The sequence below is a fragment of the Carica papaya genome, chromosome 1 (assembly GCF_054855325.1).
Source record: "Carica papaya isolate Zhongbai chromosome 1, ASM5485532v1, whole genome shotgun sequence".
Lineage (NCBI taxonomy): Eukaryota > Viridiplantae > Streptophyta > Magnoliopsida > Brassicales > Caricaceae > Carica > Carica papaya.
The window spans coordinates 19,197,209-19,218,353 of NC_142309.1; the positions used below are offsets into that span (position 1 = coordinate 19,197,209).

The 21,145-nt window shown below is 32.0% G+C and overlaps 3 protein-coding genes across 11 annotated transcripts; all 3 read right to left on the reverse strand.

Annotated features, from left to right (window-relative positions):
• Positions 1-1,477: 1,477 nt before the first annotated feature.
• On the reverse strand, positions 1,478-6,214 carry LOC110825605 (uncharacterized). 2 transcript variants are annotated; one of them, XM_088221286.1, is made up of 16 exons: positions 6,137-6,214; positions 5,923-6,013; positions 5,665-5,777; positions 5,331-5,452; positions 4,905-4,964; positions 4,566-4,685; positions 4,352-4,471; positions 4,010-4,151; positions 3,647-3,817; positions 3,397-3,552; positions 3,159-3,265; positions 2,913-2,994; positions 2,361-2,740; positions 2,100-2,216; positions 1,884-2,010; positions 1,478-1,813 (listed from the first exon to the last, which is right to left on the reverse strand). In XM_088221286.1, exons 2-16 carry the CDS (start codon positions 6,002-6,004, stop codon positions 1,538-1,540), a joined length of 2,175 nt encoding a protein of 724 aa, XP_088077412.1. In that variant the 5' UTR covers positions 6,005-6,013; positions 6,137-6,214; the 3' UTR covers positions 1,478-1,537. The 2 variants fall into 2 exon arrangements, with proteins under 2 accessions (XP_088077412.1, XP_021911764.2); XM_022056072.2 differs by lacking the exon at positions 6,137-6,214 and having other exon boundaries at positions 2,361-2,517; positions 2,599-2,740; positions 5,923-6,105.
• Positions 6,215-7,527: 1,313 nt separating this feature from the next.
• Positions 7,528-12,088, reverse strand: LOC110825606 (uncharacterized). Its single transcript, XM_088221287.1, has 15 exons — positions 11,887-12,088; positions 11,683-11,804; positions 11,326-11,385; positions 10,989-11,108; positions 10,732-10,851; positions 10,228-10,369; positions 9,845-10,015; positions 9,597-9,752; positions 9,349-9,455; positions 9,118-9,208; positions 8,734-8,875; positions 8,486-8,642; positions 8,205-8,321; positions 7,990-8,116; positions 7,528-7,912 (listed from the first exon to the last, which is right to left on the reverse strand). Exons 1-15 carry the CDS (start codon positions 11,926-11,928, stop codon positions 7,634-7,636), a joined length of 1,953 nt encoding a protein of 650 aa, XP_088077413.1. The 5' UTR covers positions 11,929-12,088; the 3' UTR covers positions 7,528-7,633.
• Positions 12,089-12,669: 581 nt separating this feature from the next.
• LOC110807303 (uncharacterized) lies at positions 12,670-20,916 on the reverse strand. 8 transcript variants are annotated; one of them, XM_022032399.2, is made up of 16 exons: positions 20,654-20,910; positions 20,014-20,123; positions 19,777-19,898; positions 19,542-19,592; positions 18,752-18,871; positions 18,541-18,660; positions 17,671-17,812; positions 17,129-17,312; positions 16,858-17,030; positions 16,649-16,755; positions 15,851-15,941; positions 14,614-14,755; positions 14,368-14,524; positions 13,963-14,079; positions 13,418-13,544; positions 12,670-13,307 (listed from the first exon to the last, which is right to left on the reverse strand). In XM_022032399.2, the coding sequence occupies exons 1-16, from the start codon at positions 20,724-20,726 to the stop codon at positions 13,035-13,037; spliced, it is 2,109 nt and encodes a 702-aa protein (XP_021888091.1). In that variant the 5' UTR covers positions 20,727-20,910; the 3' UTR covers positions 12,670-13,034. The 8 variants fall into 8 exon arrangements, with proteins under 8 accessions (XP_021888091.1, XP_021888092.1, XP_021888093.1 ...); XM_022032400.2 differs by having other exon boundaries at positions 16,858-17,013; positions 17,142-17,312; positions 20,654-20,909; XM_088221288.1 differs by lacking the exons at positions 12,670-13,307; positions 13,418-13,544 and having other exon boundaries at positions 13,958-14,079; positions 20,654-20,911.
• Between the last annotated feature and the right edge of the window lie 229 nt (positions 20,917-21,145).

Sequence of the window (21,145 nt, forward strand, 5' to 3'; positions counted from 1 at the left end):
TAAACAAATTTGCTAAATTTAGTGTTTCATTAATTGTTTTAATTTTATACCAACATTTGCTTATGTGCTGGTGATATAGTGTGATATCCTTAGTGAACTAGTATAGCTCATCCTTTATTTAACTATTTCAGATCAAGAGGATCAGGTTTCAGAGCCCGATCTGCAAGAAGAGTGCGAGTAGATGCTAGATATTTTCTATTTTTTATTTGTTTCCTTAGTTTTCGTATTTCTTTCAAAGAATTAATTCTGTAATGTTGTTAAGTATTTTTAAGTTATCGTGTAAGGAATGTAAACTTTAATTTTTTATTTCGCTTCTGCATTTAAGTATCCTAATAAACATAATTTTTTAATATTATCCCTCATATATATATATGTGTGTTACATAAATAATTGGATACTTTTACTAGATTCATTTAGTAAATTTGACTATATAAGTGGAAAATTTTATCCACCCTCCTTGAAGATTAAGAATTATGTTATTTAAAAAATTAGGTCAAAGTATGGTGGTGGATTTAGACCTTATGGATGATTATTTTCAATATTGTCATTCTTGGAAAGATCCTTTTTATTTTAACGTGTAATTTAAAATGAATAAGCTGCGATGCCGCATAATGAGATGTTCCTAAAGAGTGATTTTCAATGAATTAATGTGTTTTAATTCCAACTATTATTATATTAGAAATGTAAGTTTTGGTTTTCATATAAAGTAAAAAAAAAAGTAAATTTTTTTACCTGCTGATTATTTATTTACATTCTGACGTAATTTATTATCTTAAAAGTGTATTTGAAATACTATTACTAATTTCAATTATGTTGTGATAAACAAAATGTAGATTGAAATTTCAACATGATTTATATAATTTCATCCAGTTAAGCTGATTACAATCCATATATATATATATATTTTCTACCAAATTGTATGAGTTAAATTTACTCCAACGTTAGAAATATATATATATGTACATATATGTATATACGAGAGACGGCATGAATTAAGGAAGAAAGAGTTGGACCTTGGATTTGCTCTCCAATTTATCCAAGGGCCTGTTCTGTTGGTAATGTCAATGGATATTGGATCCGACTTGACCGTGAATTAAGAAATATTTAAAGATTTGATACCATTATATTTTTAAATATATAATAATAATTTATTTAAAATTTCTAAATATAAAAATGAAATTTAATTTTTAACTAACTACAATCTTATTTGGTATAAATAATATTAGAAATAAGCACTATAATATATTATTTTTATCTCCTCATCTATTTGTTTGGGGTATTTTTTAAAAATAAATTAAAAAATTAAATTATACCTTCAATACGTAGTAATTATCTCTTTTTAAGAAACTAAATATTTACTAATGCATTGTGTTGCAAAATGACGGAGGATTACAAAATGTTAACATGGTAATGAGAAACTTGCAAGTCAAGAAACAATGTAGAGAAGAGAAAATATATATATATATATAAACTCTGTATTTCATAATAATGAAAGATATTTAATTTTTTTTCAAGTATTATAGAATTGCTTCTTCCCTTAAAATCTCAAGCATGTAGAATTTTTTAATAAACTGGAATTAGAAGATTCTTCAAAACGAATGTAATCATACATGATACCTTGAAAACGGCTGGTACTTAGCGGTTGTGTAAGGAAAATTGTATTGTTGCCATTCAAAAGCAAACTCCCAGGTACATTCACGTTATACACCCAGTACAAACCATGAATTCCATGTCTTGCAATCGTATTGTCCTTCCCGATTTTTCCACTCGAAAATAGAGGAGATTTTTCTAAATCATCGTCATTAACCCGAACCTTTGAAAAACAAAATAAAGCCAGATTAAGTTTTGTTCTTAATTTAATCCAAAATCACAAAGTTCCTTACCTGTAATTCAGCAGCTTGAGCAGTAGCTAGAGCCAATCTTAGTTTATATATTCCACTTTCATCAACACTGTCAAGTTTAAACTTGATTTGCCACGTTGTTCCTTCATATATGTTGTTCTCTTTCTTCCTATTATCCAGAAGAAAATTGTCTTAGAAGTTTATTAACATCATTTTATTAGCCCTTTAAAAACAATTCTTAACAAGTACATATATAACCTGGTGACTTGTGCAAAAAACCAATCCTTTCTATAGTCATTGACATCAACATCGTAAATCAAATCTTCGTTGCGATAAATCTCTGAGTATCTTTCCCATAGTCCATATTGTCTAAACCTGCCAATATGAGAAGATGGTCCAGGTTCCGAAAGCTCAAAGACAGTCAATAAATGACCAAATGGGATGTTCCTATTCACCGAGAAAGCGACAAAGAAGAAAAAATCTTGAGTTTATAAAAAAAAAGTCAGAAGAAAAAGTAACCTGTCCGGATGATTGATATACAATTTGTTCAAGTACATCGGATTAGGATCGGGAACATAGAACTCTGCAGCAGAACGATCAGGAATACCTATTTCCCATAATGTTGGGCCATCTCGAGGGGGCTCATGTATAAGTTCTTCCAAATGAATATTAGAACCTGTATAATAATAGCACACAATTATGGTGTCAATTTCTTCAAGTAAGTAAAAGTTCACGAACAGGGGGGAAGAAACCAGACCTGCTGTTATGTTAACGAGGATGTCGTAGCGGTAATCGCCAATAAAACCAGGGACCCAAGCATAAAGATTATAACTTCCTGTTCTTATGTTTGAAATATTGAAATAACCATCATTATCCGTCGTTGTCCAAAATTGATAACCCTGTATACAAGATTAATATATTAATTTGACACATTCTGTGTGATTTTATAACTTCAGCTAAATTTAGATTCGATAATATATATCCCCAGGGTGATAATCTCAAATGCCAAGGTTTTGAACTTATTATACATTAGAACTTCTTAGAACATAAACCGTAACGAATAGAAAGTACCTTGCATTCTTTTTGCCACGATCCAATCTCTCCCGGGGGAGCCAACCCCACGTAAGCACCATTTGTAGGTATGCATTTATCGCTAACAAACATAGACAGGTAGAGGGACTATTTAAGATTTTTGTCATATTTAAGAAAAATACATTTCGTAGAATCTGATGAATTCAGAATTAGTATTATAACGAGTATTTAAGAAGGAAATTATTTAGAGGTACAAATGCAAAAAGCTAAAAAACAAGCAAATACCAATCTTGGACAAGTAATCTTCCATTGACGCTGCCACGTTGATCAGACCTTGGAAAGTCTTCTGAAGCTGGGAAAGTATAAGGCCAGTTTTCCTCTTCAATCACCAGCTGAATTGAAAAGATCGTAAATGTAATCTAATTCGTTTCATTTCTTTAATGAAAAAAGACTTTAAAGTTAATCAATTATGCTTATGGAAATCAAATAAATGAAAATAAGGCCAAAAATTAATATCTAAGACCTGATCATTGGCATCCTTCCAGAGCAAAAGCGGATCATTTTCATCGGACAAAGAATTCAGATAAATGAAAACTGGGCCAAAAACTTTTTTCCATGGTTCATTTTCTGCAAATCTTATGACTAGATCTTCTCCTGAATAATGGACACTGTGAAATATCTGTTAAGAAAATTTTGAACTGCCTGAAATTAGTACCATTGAAGGGTATTATTCAAGGATTCCAGCTACGGAAAAAGGAAGAAACTAAGCTTACTCCGAGATTGGTAGGTCCAACATGAGAGGTGAGGAACTGTTTTACGGGTCCGGCTGATCGAAACTCGTTGCTAGGAGTTATTTGCCAGAATCCCACAGAGGGTTTAGTGCCAATCCAGCCATGAACCTTAACATCCTTGCTTTCACTTGAATATTGGTACTTGTCATCCACCTAGAAATGAAAAAGAACCAAGATGGAAAAATTAAGTTACATTCCAAAAATTCACACGCATTCATCTGTATAATTACGTAAATTGTACTAGAAAAAACCATAAAAATTCATGTGTTTATTACTGAAAAAATTATGAAATAAAAATTTTTAATTTCTTTTAGAGTAAAGATTATTATGAAATAATATAAGTACCTCTCCTCGAAACTCAGGCTCCACAGGGTCTACGAGTAAAACTGCTTCTGGGTAGTCCAACACTTGACTTCTGTTGGGTGAGCGATCATCGGGTAAGGGCATGGATCTTTGCCTGTTATCAGCTATAGCCATGTACCGGAACCTGCAAGTTGCCAATTATAATTAGATTTTATTATGTATTATGTATTACCTACAAATCTGATAAATAATGAACTCATTTGTAGAAATTTTTAAAGATATATAGTATCATTTTTTCTCTCTTATGGATGTCACGTACATTAATCTATAACTTACAAACACAAAATTATTAACGACTTAAAACGAGATGTTTCTTTTTTTTACCTTTCCTTATTGAGCTTGAACGCAACCCTGATATTGTCAATATCTAAAGCAGGCCATCCTTCTAGGTGCTCAAAAATGGCATAGGTGTAGAACCCTGAGGAACCACGAAGCATTACAAACCTAGAAAAAGATCCTCCTTAATCATCATTTTGTTCGATACACTAAAATCGAAAAATACTTTAGAGAAATTAACGCAGAAAAATCCTCAAACTACCTTTTGTCAATATTCAAAGGCACAATTTTACCCTCCAAAGAGGGATCCCACTTCCTGGTGAATGATAATTCTATCTGTTCCTCATTTTCTACTACTACCCGGAATTCTGTTGCCTCAATCCTGCATAAAATTCTCGATTAATAATTTGTAAAATTCAAGCATAATTACAGTCAAATAACATATAAATTACCCATGTTTTTCTTGTCTTTCTGCTTTGCAGCAATTAACGTGATATAATACTTGATAACATGATTTCAATCTTTATAAATTATGGACAGTAGTGAGCTGGGATTATATATATATATATATACGTGTGCATATGTAGTTATGATTATATACCTGTCCAATTTGCCTTTTGTTCCTTTCGTTCCTGCCGCATTCCACACCAGGTCCCAGTAACTAAATATACAAATTAAGAAAGCACGGAAAAGAATGAGTTGAGTACATCCATTGGCATTTTTGTTACTTTTAAAATGAGTATAATCTTACGTAGTTAATATGAAGTAATTGAAATTGGGTGATAGATTATAATCACTGTGGAACTAATGATATGTATACATGAAACTAATGATAAATAACAAGAAGAAGACAGAAGAGAGGAGCGTCTCTTACGATATATGAAACTAATTATATATATATATATAATGACTACATCTAAAACTGAAAATTGAATGATTCCTGTATGAATGGAATTGTGAATTCTTCAAGCAAACAAAGAATTATTTAATATTGTTTCTTTACATTGACAGAGAATAAGAGAGTTACCCTCGATCGAATTCCTTATTTTGAACTGCAAGCAAATTTTCGATTCCGTTATATCGAATTCCTATGACACTTCCTTCTGGTTTTGACAACGTAACCTGGAGAATTCCGTTATCCATAACCACCTGCATTCATTACATTCCGAGTTGAATTAACATTGCATATTTTGAATTTAACAGAACAGAACAATCTCAGTTCCATGAATATATATATATATAAATGTATGTACATGCATATATCTATATACGTATAACCAATATATATGTGTATATATATGAGGACGTATAAGAGAATTAGCAGAAGAAGAAAACTGAATAGACTCGAGTGATTCAGATACATTTTGATCAAGATCACGGAGTTGTGTCTCAAGAGTTGATGCTGGCAAGGCTATTGCTATCTCCAGGGAGAAAGTTAGCGCCAAGAGAAACTTAACCAACCTTCCAAAACATCCTGACAAGGGAATGACATTATTCTAAATTGATTAATTAACTAAAATATATATATATATATATAAACATAATTTTAGTAAAAGGAGAAAAGAGAGTAAATTTTTTTCTTTTTTTTTTATAAAAGGTAAAATAAAATTTTATTTTACCTGATGACAATCTGGGTAAACGGGTATAAACACGTGAACTTGGAAAAGATAAGATGTGAAAGGAAGCTCGGCCTGTCTCCATTACAGAGGCCTGCAATGTGTAGAGAGAGAGAGAGAGAGAGATCAGAATTAAAAAGTTATGAATTTATAGAGGGTAAATTAAAAAGTGGAAAGAGTAGAAGGTGACAGGGAAGGACTTGTGTTTATTTCTTACCTTATAATCTTGACCAAGGAAAGGTTCAACGACGAAGGAGATTTTTCAGTCCTACCTTTCTTGGGCTAGAAACTAAGCCTTGTTTTTGTTTTATTAATTTTTCTAAATTTGGTTTTCTTATTGTTATAATCTTACTACAACTCTTTTAGAAATAATTTTAATTTTAATATATTTTTTATTGAATGATTTTAACTTTATTGCTTTTTTTTTTTTAAAAAAAAGAAATTAGAAAGTACAAGGCTTGATTAATACATTACACTTATAATATTGTAATAGAATTTTAGTTTTTGTAAACTTTTTATATTAATTAAACAGTTAATATATTGTGACATGTTAGTTTCTGTTTTAATGAATTTTCTTCTTTAGAAAATTAGTAAGTATATACAGTTTAAATAGGAATTTCTTTTCTCAATTTCAATCCATTACTAAAATGTAGAGATTTGATTTCCACTCAATTTCAAATTTCGAATCCTCCATTAATTCAATTGCTTGAAAGCGTTTTATTTCGGATTTTTTTGGAAATTTATTAGGGTTTTACTCGGAGACAATTAATTACGAACCCACTGAAATGAATAAATTAAATTCAGCTACGTAGAATTCTGTTTTTAAGTATAATTGCGACTTTCTAAATTTGTAAATCCAAATATAAATACTACTAAATATGACAAAATTAAATTTACTTTGAGATTCAACTTGACCAATGTAGCTTTTTAATTATTTTTTAGGAAATAATATAATAAAATTAAAAGCTAAAATTCGTAAATTGGAATTTAAACAGAAAAGTTAATCGTCGTTCTTAAAAGCGAAAAATTACGGGTAGAAAAACAACTATAAATTAATCGTGTAAGATCTTGGAACTAAATGCAGATATGTAAACTATTTTTTTATATTAAAAATATAGATCAGATTTTTAATTCCCCCCCCCTCCTAGTTATCTGAACTAGAGAAACTTAGTTATTATAATAATATACTATCTTGCATTACTCGTTCTTATAATATCTTTCCACCAATTGCATCATAAAATAAGTTATGACTGAATAGTTTGTAAATATAATTAATTTATAAAATATATTTATTTTAAAAAATTATAACAGTGAAAAATATAAAATAATTATATTTAATTTACTTATACTTTAAAATTATATTATAAATTAAAAATATATTTGATTGTAATTTTTTAAATTAAAATTATTTAAAAATAAAAAAATTATATACCGAAATTAATTTAAATTTGTCCTCTCTTTTTTTTTTTTTTTTTTTTTTTTTTCCACAAAATTATATATATTATATTATAAAGTCCGAACTTCTTCCTGTTCTGTTTCATCTTAAAATCTAGACCACCTATCTGAAATTTTATTCATAGAAATTTAAGTATAATACACAAATTCTGATTATCATAAATCTAATTTATATTAATTGATTAGTACATAAATAATTTTTTTAGAAAAATTAATTACATAATCTATAATTTAAGAAAAACTAGTTATATCTAAATAATCAGTGAACCGAACTCTCCTTATTGCTACTTAAATTATTCAGATAAAAAGAGGAAGGACCTTCAAATCGAATGTAGTCGTACATGATGCCTTGAAAAGGACTTGTATTTCTGGGTTGTGTTAAGAAGACTGTATTATCACCATTAACAAGCCAAGTACCTGCTACATCCACATTGAACAACCAATAAAGACCATGAACTCCATGTCTTGCAATTGAATTATCTCTCCCTATCAATCCGCTTGAAAATATTGGCTTTCCACTTTGATCGTTGACGCGTACCTTAAATCATTCGATGAAATTCAAACTCAAATTCTAAGTGTTACTTTAAAACAAAATAAAAATAAATAAAACTTAACTTGAAGTTCCGCTAATGTGGCGGATGCTATTGCGATTCTCAATTTATACCCACTGCTTTCATCCACAACATCAAGTTTAAATCTAATTTGCCATGTTGTTCCTTGATATGTGTTGTTCTCCATCTTCCTGCAATCACAACCCAAAGTCTTATATTAATTTACAGCCAGTTAATGTATAATACAATTTAAAGACAAACAAAAAAAAAAATTAGCACCTGTTGACCTGTACGAAGAACCAATCTTTAGTATAGTCACTAGTGCCAACCGTGTAGACCAAATCTGTATCTGGATATTCTTCTGCATATCTTTCCCATAACCCATATTGCCTGAACCTGCAAGCAGAAGAAACAAAAATCAATTATTTTTTACACTGTAAAATCTATATTATTCAATACAGCATGCATCAAACATAGTTAACAATTACTTTTTTACAGCATTAATACAAAATTTAATTAATAGTATCGTCTCCGTTCAAATAATAATTTAAAAAACCAACCTATCTGGATGGTTAACAAAAAGTTTATTAATATATTTCGTATTTGGATCAGGAATGTAGAACTCTGCCGCAGAACGATCAGGAACGCCTATTTCCCATAGAGTTGGTCCATTTCTCGGAGGCTCGTAAACAAGATCACCCATGTCAATATCACAACCTATACATTTTAATTTGTATTAGCAAAACAAAACATTTTTACAGTAGACAATATATATGGACTAGGTTTAGATAATTTTAAGACGTAATACTTGGAGTTACGTTGAAGATAGCATCATATTTGTAATCTCCAACAAATCCAGGAACCCAAGCATAAAGATTATAGTCACCAAGACGTATGTTATTAATGGAAAAATAGCCATCTTCGTCAGCTCTACTCCAAAATTGATAGTCCTGAAAAATATATTACAAATAAAAAAAAAACAAAAAGCTAACAAGCTGGATTAATAATTTAAAATTATCAATAACATAAAATAATTATAGACATATGTGAAACTCCAGTCCCATATCAAAATATACACAATTTACTAAATTTCATATGAAATAAAAAAGTTTTTTTTTTTTTTTTTGTAAAACAAAGTGGTTTTGAGCCCGAAAGATTGTTAAATTACAAGGACTAAAGTTACAACGATCACCTTGCATTCTCTTTGCCAAGATCCGGCATCTCCTGGTGGAGCCAAGCCAATATAAGCACCACTCGCTGGTATATAATCATCTTTAACATACCTGAAAATTGCAATTACCAAAGTTTTATTTTATTTTGGTTTAGCATAATCTGATTAAGAAAATGACACGAACCAGATAAAATTCAAATTTGAAACCAAATTAATTAGAATTATCAGAGTTCATTTTTCACATGTACAAACCTGTCACGGACGAGGAATCTGCCATTCACATTGCCCCTCTGATCTGACTTTAGGAAATCTTCAGAAGCTGGGAAAGTATAAGGCCAACTTTGAACTTCAACAATCATCTGAAAATCAATCTACATTATGTTTTTTGAAGTATAATATATATATATATATATATGTATATTATGGATTGTTCCATATAGTTATATAAATCTGTGTTTGAGAATTCACATGATCTTTTTTTAAGTGAAAACAAATTAAACCTGCTGTTTGGCATCTTCCCATAAAGTAAGAGGGTCATCACCATTCATAGCGGAATTGAGATAGATAAAGACAGGACCAAAAACTTTCTTCCACATTTCACCAGTAGTAAATTTTGGCACCAGTTCCTCCCCTGAATAATGAGCACTGAGAAACACCTGATCATACATCATATATTGTTAATGCCTACTACTCTTACATACCTATATATATGTGTATATGTGTGTGTATATATTCGATATCAACTTACGGCAAGAGCAGTTGGACCGACATGAGAAGTTAGATTTTGTTTAACTGGCCCTCCAGATCGAAACTCATTGCTTGGTGTGATTAGCCAAAACCCCATTTGCTGGTCGGTAGATATCCATCCATGAACTAGAATATCTTTATTTTCACAAGAATATTGGTACTTGTCATCTACCTGGGGTTCATTTGCAAATATATCATTTATATCCATAAAGATTTCTAAATTAACTTATATTCTTGAAATACCCATTAATTAAATTTTTGTATTAGTTAATATTGGTTATGTTCTTGAAATACCCATTAACTAATTTTTTGTATTAGTTAATATTGATTAAGAAGATTTTTTTGTCTTTGTAAAAAACTGATCAAAATTGAAAGATTATATACCTCTCCTTCGAACTCAGGCTCAACAGGATTAACTAGAAGGACAGCTTCTGGGTAAGCCAGTGCTTGACCTCTGCCTGGTAATCTATCTTCAGGCAAGGGCATGAATCTCTGTCTGTTGTCTGCTACAGCCATATAGTGAAAGCTTTTCACCATAAACACAAGTCAGCAGTAAATTCATATATGTTTATTTACCTAAAAATATTTAGAAATTACATATTTATAGAATAATCATAACCCACAAAATAATTTTTTGAAAGACTCTGATAATAATAATATTTTAATTTTTTTTTTAAAAAATTCATCATCATTTTTACTGTATTTTTTTTCTTATTGTTAAATAAGTTTTAAAATTTTGGGAATGAAATATAAGAGAAACCTTGCTTCTCTGTTAATTTTTACTTCACTGAAAAGCATTGTGGTTGTTATAAATGGCTTATTAATTGCTAGAAAATTTTATTCAAATTAATCATTGTTTAGCCTAGAAAGAAATGGAAGAAATTGTACTTTTCTTTTCTAAGTTTGAAGGCAATTCTGGTTTCAGCAAGGTTGAAAGCAGGCCAGTCCTGCAAGTGCTCGTAAATGGCGTAGGAGTAGAAGCCGGAGGAACCACGAAGCATTATAAACCTACAAGAAAGACTTATAATCAGAAATATTAATCAAATTTTCACTTATAAAAAAAGTTACGATTCGAAATTTTATTAATTATATATATATGTATAATACGCGTATAAATGTTGCATATCAGCATTTTGTTAAAGAACCTTTTGTCTATGTTTAGTGGAACAGCTTTTCCTTCAAGGGAGGGATACCAGGTTCTTGTGAAGGAAATTTCAACTTGTTCCTCATCTTCCACAATAATCTTGAATTCTGTTCCCTTAATCCTGTATAATCAGTTCATGTTAATTCACATTTCCTACAGTAAGTAGCAATACACCCTATTTTATGCAAACAAACGTATCTATATTTGTTCATCATTCAAAGGATCTATTCCTAAAAATTTCTGTCTTTCTTGAAGTAAAATTACTCCATCCAAAATCCAAAATTTAAGCACAAATCAAGAAGGGTAAAAAAATTGTTGGTTAGAAAAACAGATCTTACACATCAAATATTCCAGTTGTTCCTGTGCTTCCTGGTGCACTCCAAACAAGGTCCCAGTATCTACATTGTCTAAATTTACTTTGAATCAACAATCTTTAAAAAAAAAAAAAAAAAAAAAGGAAATAGTAATGCAGGGTAACTAAATATTATGTTTCTTAAAATTTTCTCATAATTTTTTAAGAAAAAATTTCATTTGAATTTGATTACTATTTTCATGTTTTTAATTTAGAATTTAGCAGCATGTCGAGTCAAATATCAGGCTTATAAAACAGAAGGGAAAGATTAATAGGAGAAGAAACATAATCAGGTCTCATAATTTTCAAACTAATTATTATATAAAAATAATGATAGCAATACCCTCTGTTAGATTCATCGTTAAGAACTTCAAGCAAGTTGTCCAGACCATTGTATTGTATTCCGGTAACGATCCCCTCCGGCTTTGATAACGTGACTTGGAGCATACCGTTGTCCATCGTCACCTTACCCACAAGAAATACTAAAATAAGTTTAAAATGAACGGAGTAAATATACATATAAATTATATATTGAATAATTACATACATGGCTATCCTGAACGTAGAGTAGCACTCCAAGAGGTGCCATGTTGAGGCTCTGGTTTCCTAAACCGCAGAACTTGTATTGACGATTACTTTGTGTGTATGCATCTGCAATAAATCATGAAAATGGCATATATAAGAAGAGCCTGTTTGGCTTATTAGTTTACTTGAACTGGAGAGAAAGCATTCTCTCCTTCTTTTTTTCTTTTTTTAATTTTTTCATTATGTATGCATATATACATACATACATATATATATATATATCAGTAGATATAATTTGCAATGTCTTTACTTGGTCGCTAATACTGTTTGGTGTCGTTAGATAAAGGTACGCAAGAGCCGCCACGTGGAGCAGCCAGTGGAAAAGGAAAATTAATTATTTTAATTTTATCATTCCTGTAAATCTCTCTGTTTTTCTTTTTCCTCGGATTTAATCTCCGCCATGAAAGGATTATTTTCAGATGCAAAACACTTTATACACTGTCTTGTATCATTGAAGGATCTTCACGACCATGTTCTCTTAAATCTCATACTGATGTCCGCATACATTTGTTTTTAATTATTTGATCATGTTTTCTATCTTAAATCTCGTACCGATGCGGCAGAACAAGTAAACGATCTTCTGCTATCGTACTTTTAAAGATTTGTTTGCAAAATCTCACCAAGAAATTTTTCTGGTTTTTTAGAATTGATTTTTATCTGCTTTACACATATTTATAATATAATTGAATAAATCTCACAAAAAATAAATTATTAAAAAAACATCTATTATGGTATTCGCCAAATCTAAAATTTGAATCAAAAATCAATATAATTCTAATTGATTTCACATGTGACAAACTAGTTTCCTATTTTGGAGGCTATAAACCATATGAATGAGCTAGAGAGTACAATTTGGACAATCACCTGGCCACAGTACTTTGAGGAGTTTCTGACGGGCGAATTGACACACCCGTGCTTTATACTCTTTATTACAGCCATCTTGTATATATGTGTATATAGACCATCTATTTCTATACATACAATCGCAGATAGTTTTTATTTGAAGGATACAGCTACTACTTATATATTCAGTCTTATAAATGGCAACTAACATCCCTATAATTGACAATTAACATTTCAAATACTGGTAATTATGCATGGTAAAAGTATTTACTCTGAAGAACATGAAGCTTCCTTCGAGTACTCAGAAGCCGGGGGTTCTTCTAAACGGATATAGTCATACATAATTCCTTGAAACGGGCTGGTGCATCTTGGCTGTTTTAGGAATATGGTATTCTCTCCAACAACAAGCTGAATACCAGGTATGCTCACAGAATATAACACGTAGATCCCATGACATCCATGTCTTGCAATTGCATTGTCCCTCCCTATCAATCCTGTTGAAAATAGAGGACGGCTTGATTTGGGGTTGTTAACTCGAACCTGAAAGAGAAAAGGAAGAAACAAAAACTGTAATGCATCGAGGAACATATTGGCCTTTCCTTTCTTGTCATATACTTACAGCGAATTGATCAAATGTGAAGTTCTTTTACCTGCAATTCGGCTAGAGTAGCAGATGCAATTGCCACTCTCAATTTGTATGTTGCTCTCTTGTCTACATTGTCCAGTTTGAACTTAATTTGCCATGTAGTTCCTTGATATGTACCATCTTCTTTCTTCCTGAAATGCCAAAAATCTTTTCAATGTGAAAGACGTGCTTCAATTCGATGCTTAAGCTTTTAATTTGATCAATCATTAACCAAGGTGATGAGACTTGTTGTTAAGAATGAAAGACTAGCAATCAATTGAATATGTTCTCCTCAGTCTAAAAACCTAATGCAGTTGGTTTGGCATGAGATCAAAATGATGAATAGTATACTGCACGATGTAACCATGAATTGGTAGGGCAATAATAGCATCATATCCTCACAGAGTACTACTAATTCTCATTGCACTGTTTTTAGTATCTGAAACAATGACAATATTGATAGTAATGCATGTTTACTTTCATCAAGTGAATATTCAGTAAATTATTTTCAAACGGTGGATAATTACTTACCACTTTGGACAAACTAAACAATCCTCTGAGAAACTTTACCTGACAACCTGAGCAAAGAACCAATCTTTTCTGTAGTCACTAACACCAACTGTATAAACCAAGTCTTCATGAGGATACAATTGTGCATATCTTTTCCACAATCCATACTGCCTAAACCTGCCAGTAGAAGGAAAACACCAATATCCTCTAATGATCAAACCTCAAAATCATGAGGAAGCATTTACACAGGGCCTCAAATCAAAGTGAACGCTAGGAAAATATATAACATGAAGAAAGGCCCGCCATAGAATAAGGGTTTGTCCAAGATATTTTTCTCTCAAAATAGATTAAGACTAGGTTTCACGTTACAACCCAAAAAATTCTCCTAAGAACAAAAGATAGGTGGTTGTTACCATCCTAATATTTGGTACTATGCAAAGTAACTCAAACGGGGAAGAGGGTTACCTGTCAGGATGATTGATGAAAAGTTTATTTACATGCATTGGATCAGGATCGGGAATATAAAACTTTGCGGCAGTACGATCAGGGAAGCCTATTTCCCATAATGTGGGCCCATCTCTTGGAGGCTCGTACACGATATCACCAATTTCAATGTTACAGCCTACATTACATGTAATTTCCATAAAGAGATCAAACTTTTGCCACCAAAAAAAGAAGTAAAATTCTCTGTCCAAGTTAAAGGAAACATACCTGAGGTAATCGTAATGATAACATTATTGCAGTAATCTCCAATAAAACCAGGGATCCATGCATAAAGGTTATAGTCACCAGTTCGTATATTTTTTATGCAGAAAAATCCATTCTCATCTGCTCTAGACCAGAATTGGTAGTTCTACAAGGGAATAATAACCGACTTATTGACTATATATAACCGAGAGAAATAAAAAAAAAAAAAACGATTACTTCTATCTAGATTTAGGAAACAAATCTTGTTGGAAGCTTGCCAAGAGTAAGAGTAGATCTTTCTTTTCACATTTAAAATATCTTTTCTGGGTCCGCTAGATTTTGAGTACTTTCAGAGGACTGGGTGCTTGCATAGTTATCGAAAAAAAAAAATACACTATATGAAAAATATGCAACTACCAACTTCAGCAAACAAGAGAGAAAGCTACAATAAAGTCATCATTCTCAGTCCTAACTCCCATTATTAGTGAGCCTTAAACAATACTTATTTCCATCCACCTTCCTCATATGCAATTTGATTAGATTAGACAGTTGCAATTCCATAGTAGATTTTAGTGTTTTCTTTTCAAATATACCATTGCACAAGAACATTAACGTAGCACCCTCATCAGAAAGACATTAGTAAATTACTTCTATCAAGACTTTGCAGAAACAAATATCGGAAGCATCCGAAGTGTAAGTAAGCATCTGTTATAGTTTTTTCACATTTCAATTATCTTTTCTGCATCTGCTAGGTCTTGAGTACTTTCAGAGGACAGATGCTTCTACATGCAACTACTAGATTGAAAAAGAAGAGAGAAACTAAATCAAAGGCTTTGTTCCTAGTCCTGACTAACATGTCACCCTTGTCATGAAATTGTATAGAGGATTATTAGTTGGTTACTAGGTGAATAAGAGAGAATTTTGAGCAGTGATAGCAGAGGGAACAGTAAATAAGAGAGACAGAAAAAGAGAGAACAGATAACAGAGATGAAGAATTTGATGGATAATTGATTGAAATTATATTCCAGTTTTTCAGTAATCAGGACTTCTACATTATATATACTTCCTGCTTAATGATAGGAAACCTCTCTAAAATAGAAAACAGAATTCTTAAGTAAATAAAATTTTTGCAACCAAAAATATGGGGACATCGTTTATTAGTACCGAATTAACAGCTAACAAAAGATTATTGAGTCATAATAGAACCAAAACGTGACTCCTCACTTCACCAACAAGCCTGTGCTTGCCACATAAAAGTTACCTTGCTTTCCATTTGCCACGACCCAACATCTCCTGGGGGTGCCAATCCCACATAAGCACCCTGTCCTAATATATATTCACTGCAAATATACCTACATATAGAAGCCACAGACACTTTTATCAAATTCACCTATACCGTGCATGAAACAGAACAGGCAGATGATGATATCTAGACATCAAAGATAATTATACAGTTACTCAAAGAAAATCTCCACATTAGACTTTGACGGCAGATATTACTTTTTATTTTTACTTTAAAAAGAACATCAGGTAATATACTACTAATAAAAATGCCTTAATCCAAACAAGGACCAGAATCCCCAAATACAAATAAAATACCTGAAAAAAGAAACATTAGAAAATTTAAAAAATAACAATAAAGCGCCTGACGTGCCAATGCATCAAAATGAGCTTAAGAAAGACTAAACAAAGAAAGCCTGCCCTGAGATGATGAAGATAGCGACAGGAAAGCTAATGGTAGTAGTATCTGAAAGCAAAATTGGTGAGAAAAGGAATCTTTGCATATGAGTGTAGTTGTTAGATGGAAAACCAGATGGTAGTGAGATTGAATTATCCTTGTCTCTCTGAACACAAATTTGGAGTACCTAAGATGATTAAAGCAAGTGAAATTATACCATAGGAAACACTATTTTGTCTGAGTCCTTGCATAAATCTTGCATATCCAGGTATAAAAATTCCTCATCATGTATTTAGGTTCATTTCAGTGCTTTTAGCAAATTGCTTTCTTGTAAGTAAAAATGTTGTTTCTCCAGAAATATGTTGCATGTATCTTACATACCTATCATAAACTAGGAATCTACCACTGAGATTACCCCGCTGTTCTGACTTTTGGTAGTCCTCAGATGCTGGAAAATTGTATGGCCAGCTTTCCACTTCAATCGTCATCTGTAGATCAGTGCATATGATCATTTGTCATAGAAAATGTAATAGTCAATTATACAACCTATGTTGCACACAAAAAGTACATGCAATTTCCTTCAATAAAACCTGCATTTTTGCATCCTCCCAAAGCAGAAATGGATCATTCCTATTAGCTGCAGAATTTAGGTAAATGAAGACCGGGCCAAACACTTTCTTCCATGGTTCACCATGCTTGAAATGTGGCATCATATATTTTCCAGCATAATGAGCACTAAGAAACATCTGCCAATACCATAAGACTGGAAGTCAATGTAGTCAGAAGTTGTCACTTGCAAATGCAATTTATAAGGTTAATGGTACCAGCTTCCCAAGTATTCTTAAAATAAAATGTTCCTACATCGGTCTCTTACAGCAAGGGTGGTAGGTCCCACATGTGAGGACAGGTTCTGCTTGAGTGGTCCACCAGATCGAAATTCATCACTGGGTGTAATCTGCCAGAACCCTATCGGCGGGTCAAAGCATATCCATCCATGTACCCGGAGATCTTTGTTCTCACAAGAATATTGGTATTTATCATCCACCTGGAAATCCAGAAACCATAAAAGAAAATGACTTCTTGCATACTCAATTCCTTGTATATAGAAGAGAAAGAATCTGCTCTCCACTTAATTAATTCAAGAAAGTATGACTAAAGGGCACAAGCAGACTTTGTTTAAGATGAACTCTGACCAAAATAAGAAGGGTATTCTTGTCCATGGAACAAATGAATTAATGTAGCTTGATATAAGTTAGAGTAGAGAAGTTCTAGTGCTTGTTTGACCTGGTGCAATGGAGTCAATATGCGCAAGGATAAAAGTTGGAAGAAAGGAGTCTTATTAATGACACTGGAGGACAGTTCCTTATAAAAATAAGAGACAGGAATAAATAAAGAAGAGATACCTCTCCCTGGAGCTGTGGATCAGTTGGATGTACAAGTAGGGCAGCTTCTGGATAGTCCAGTGTCTGGCATCTTTCCTTTGAAAGGTCATCCGGAAGAGGCATGTATCTTTGCCTATTATCTGCTATAGCCATGTAGCGAAATCTACATTTCAAAGACACTTAATCACTTAAATGTTTAACGATTGGAAGAAAATTTCTCAACTGTATCTTTGGTGATATCAGACTTTCTTGCTTTTTTTCCTGGCCCTTGTAGAGCTTGAAACAGGGAATATCCCCTGAAGACAATCCCATGAGGGGGACAACTGAGAAGCTACTATGCTCGAGCTAGAGACTTTCTTGCTTTCAGATAACAACGAGAACCGGACCCCAACTTCATTTTTGTCTTTGATTATCATCATGAACATAAAATTGATAATAAAAGTGATGTTAACAAGAAAGAAAAAATAAAGTTACACTTTCACCTCAAAATTAACTATGATCTCATTGATCCATGGATGTAAATATGTTCTGAAAATCGAGAAATTATCAGTATAAACCTTCAGCCATCATACAATTTTTTGTATATGATTGTGTCAATAAAAGGGGCAACTTTTTTATCACTTGAAACCTGCATAAACTTATGCAGTTGCAATTGGTGTTTAAACAGGGTTGACACATTTCAAGCCACTGCATACTCATTTTCATTCTCTCAAAAAAACTAATACTCATTTTTGCTGATTTTGTCCAATACAGATTTGCAGTTTTAAAAGTTTCTTATGCAATTGGATTAGTGACCAAAAAAAGTATTAAACCATCAGTTAACAAGTCATTTTTCAATCAGTGATTTCTACTAATTGCGATACTGACAATTAATCTGTCGAAGATGTTTACTTGTCTTTTCTAAGTTTGAAAGCAATCCTTGTTTCTCCAATTTCAAACCCAGGCCACTCCTCCAGGTGCTCATAAATGGCATAAGAGTAGAAGCCTGAAGAACCCCGAAGCATTATAAATCTGCAAGAAATATAATAAAAATAACTTTTGTCACCAGTATGATAGTTAAATTTGTGTTCTAAAGTACACATCTTGGAGTCGAAGCGAGAACCTCTTATCTATGCTCAAGGGAACAAACTTTCCCTCAAGGGAGGGATCCCACATTCTTGAGAAGGAAAGCTCGACTTGTTCTTCATTTTCAATTATAACCCTAAAACTTGTTCCATGAATCCTGCAAGCCAACAGTTCTTGCTTCACATATTGGCATTTGTGCAATAACTCCATTACTTGCTACATACTCATTTTCCTATTAGCAAAGAGGATACATGATGATATCTACCATTAATCTTGTGTAATTGTTGAGAAAACTTGTTATTCAGAAATTTAGGGAAACTAAAAGAGAAACTGGAGACTTGAGCATATAAACGAAAAATTATTATTGAGGAACTGACACAAGGTAAAAAGTAGCCAAGAAAGTGTTGTACAAAGCATCACATATTTAAAAAAGATATTAAAGGTAAAAAATAATGCGAAAAAATTCTATTCTGAATCTTTAGTACGCTTTTATTTTAAAGTATAAGAAGAATATCTCAAAACTGAAATACGTGCAGCAATTACTGAAAATCTTCAAGAATATGAATTTTGGACATTTTATATGATCTCACCTTCATCAAAAGAAATGCAGGATCTGTGATTCAAGATCCATTTTGGACATTCCCTCTTTCTAAAAGGAAAGGGAAATAAATTAAAAACACTGACACAACCGCGATATATATATCAAGCGATATGTTCTTAAACATCCCTAAAGCCGCATAAGAAGAAATTTTCCATTTTGAGACCACTATCAGTGTAAAATTTTATCATTGCTCACTAGTCAAGAAACAGATAAGGAACATGCATACACATCAAATATTCCTTTGCCTCCTGGTTCATTCCAGTGAAGGTCCCAGTACCTAGATAATCAATTTGAAAAAGTAGTGTCAGTTTCCTGCTGGAATGACAGGATTTTTTTTTTAAAGTCTCAGCATGAATTGGTTAAAACAACAACATTATGATCATTTTTTCAATCAATAACAGCATGGTAGGCACGGTGCTAAAAATAACAAGAACAAAGTTAAAACAGCCGATACTACATACCCTCTATTAGTTTCCTTGTTACGAACTTCCAGTAAATTGTCGATCCCACCGTACCTGATTCCAGTTACAATACCTCCTGGTCTTGATAATGTTACTTGAAGTATGCCATTGTCCATCACCACCTGCACATACTTTGAAATTAAATATGATCTGAATACACCAAAAAATTCATTCCACAATCCTTCTACAATATCCCATTCAAGAAACACAAAAGTGGGTTGAATAAGTATGTCATACATAACGATCATGAATATGCAATCGAACTCCTTGAAATGCCATCTTGTGGCAATTGTTATTTTTTGGAGCGTGTTGTCCACAATGAATATCTTGATCTGCCTTCTTTATGCCTGAGAAAAAATTGTGAAGAGCATTACCATGCCAATGGTATTATTAAAAAATCATAAAAGAGAGACCAAAAAAATAAATTAAATCCTAACTCTTGTATGGACTTCTTGAACTTCAGTTTTTTGGCGAAAAACTCTCTTAATTGGGTTTTAGCCAAAGCAATCATTATTAAAGTCGTGATTTATTAACCGCAAATTTCATAAAATATTTTCCTCCAAAAAAGAACATTTCACCCAAAAAACATAATCTAATTTTACTAAAGTATTAAATGCAAATCCCCCCTGAACAAGTTATTTACAAAACCAAACTAATTTAGGCTCAATCAGCTTTAATCAGTCTATTTCACAACAATGAACTTGCCCCCGCAAAAAAAAAAAAAAAAGAGAGGAAAAACCTGCTGTTTGTGTCGTGTCAAAGGAAGCTATCAGAAATTGGAGAATCAAATAAAGATTTGCTTGTTCTGATCGTTAATCTAATCAATTAAATTGTAATTAAGCATAGAATCAAGCAATAAAATTGTGAGAAATGATACCTTGTTTCCTCGCAGTTCTATTGCCATCGCTGTTACTAAAACAATCAATGATTCTCCGCAATGACCTCCTCATTGGCTTACCAATTGATCCCCATCGTCTGTGTGAATTTTTATTATAAAATAATGGGAGACGAAGAGAGAGATGGTGGTGTTAACTGTTAACGGCAGTTATAAATTGTCGGTGACTCGGTGTGGGTGGTGATTTTGGACTCGAAGATGCGGCAAGGCTAAACTGTTTTGGAAGAAGTGTAAATTTATTTCTCTAAAATTTTTTTTAGGAAAAAGAAAAAACAAGGCTCGCACATCCTACTGTTTCTTTTTTATTTTGAATTATTATTTTTTTTTAAAAAAAAATGTTAATTTTGCCATGGGCAGTTTTAATTAATATAATCTGTAATATTTTTCTTCGGCTACAAAGTAAATATGTTAATTTTGAAATAGTTAAAAAGACAAATTTTAAAATTGTATGTATTAATAATGTTTACTATAAGA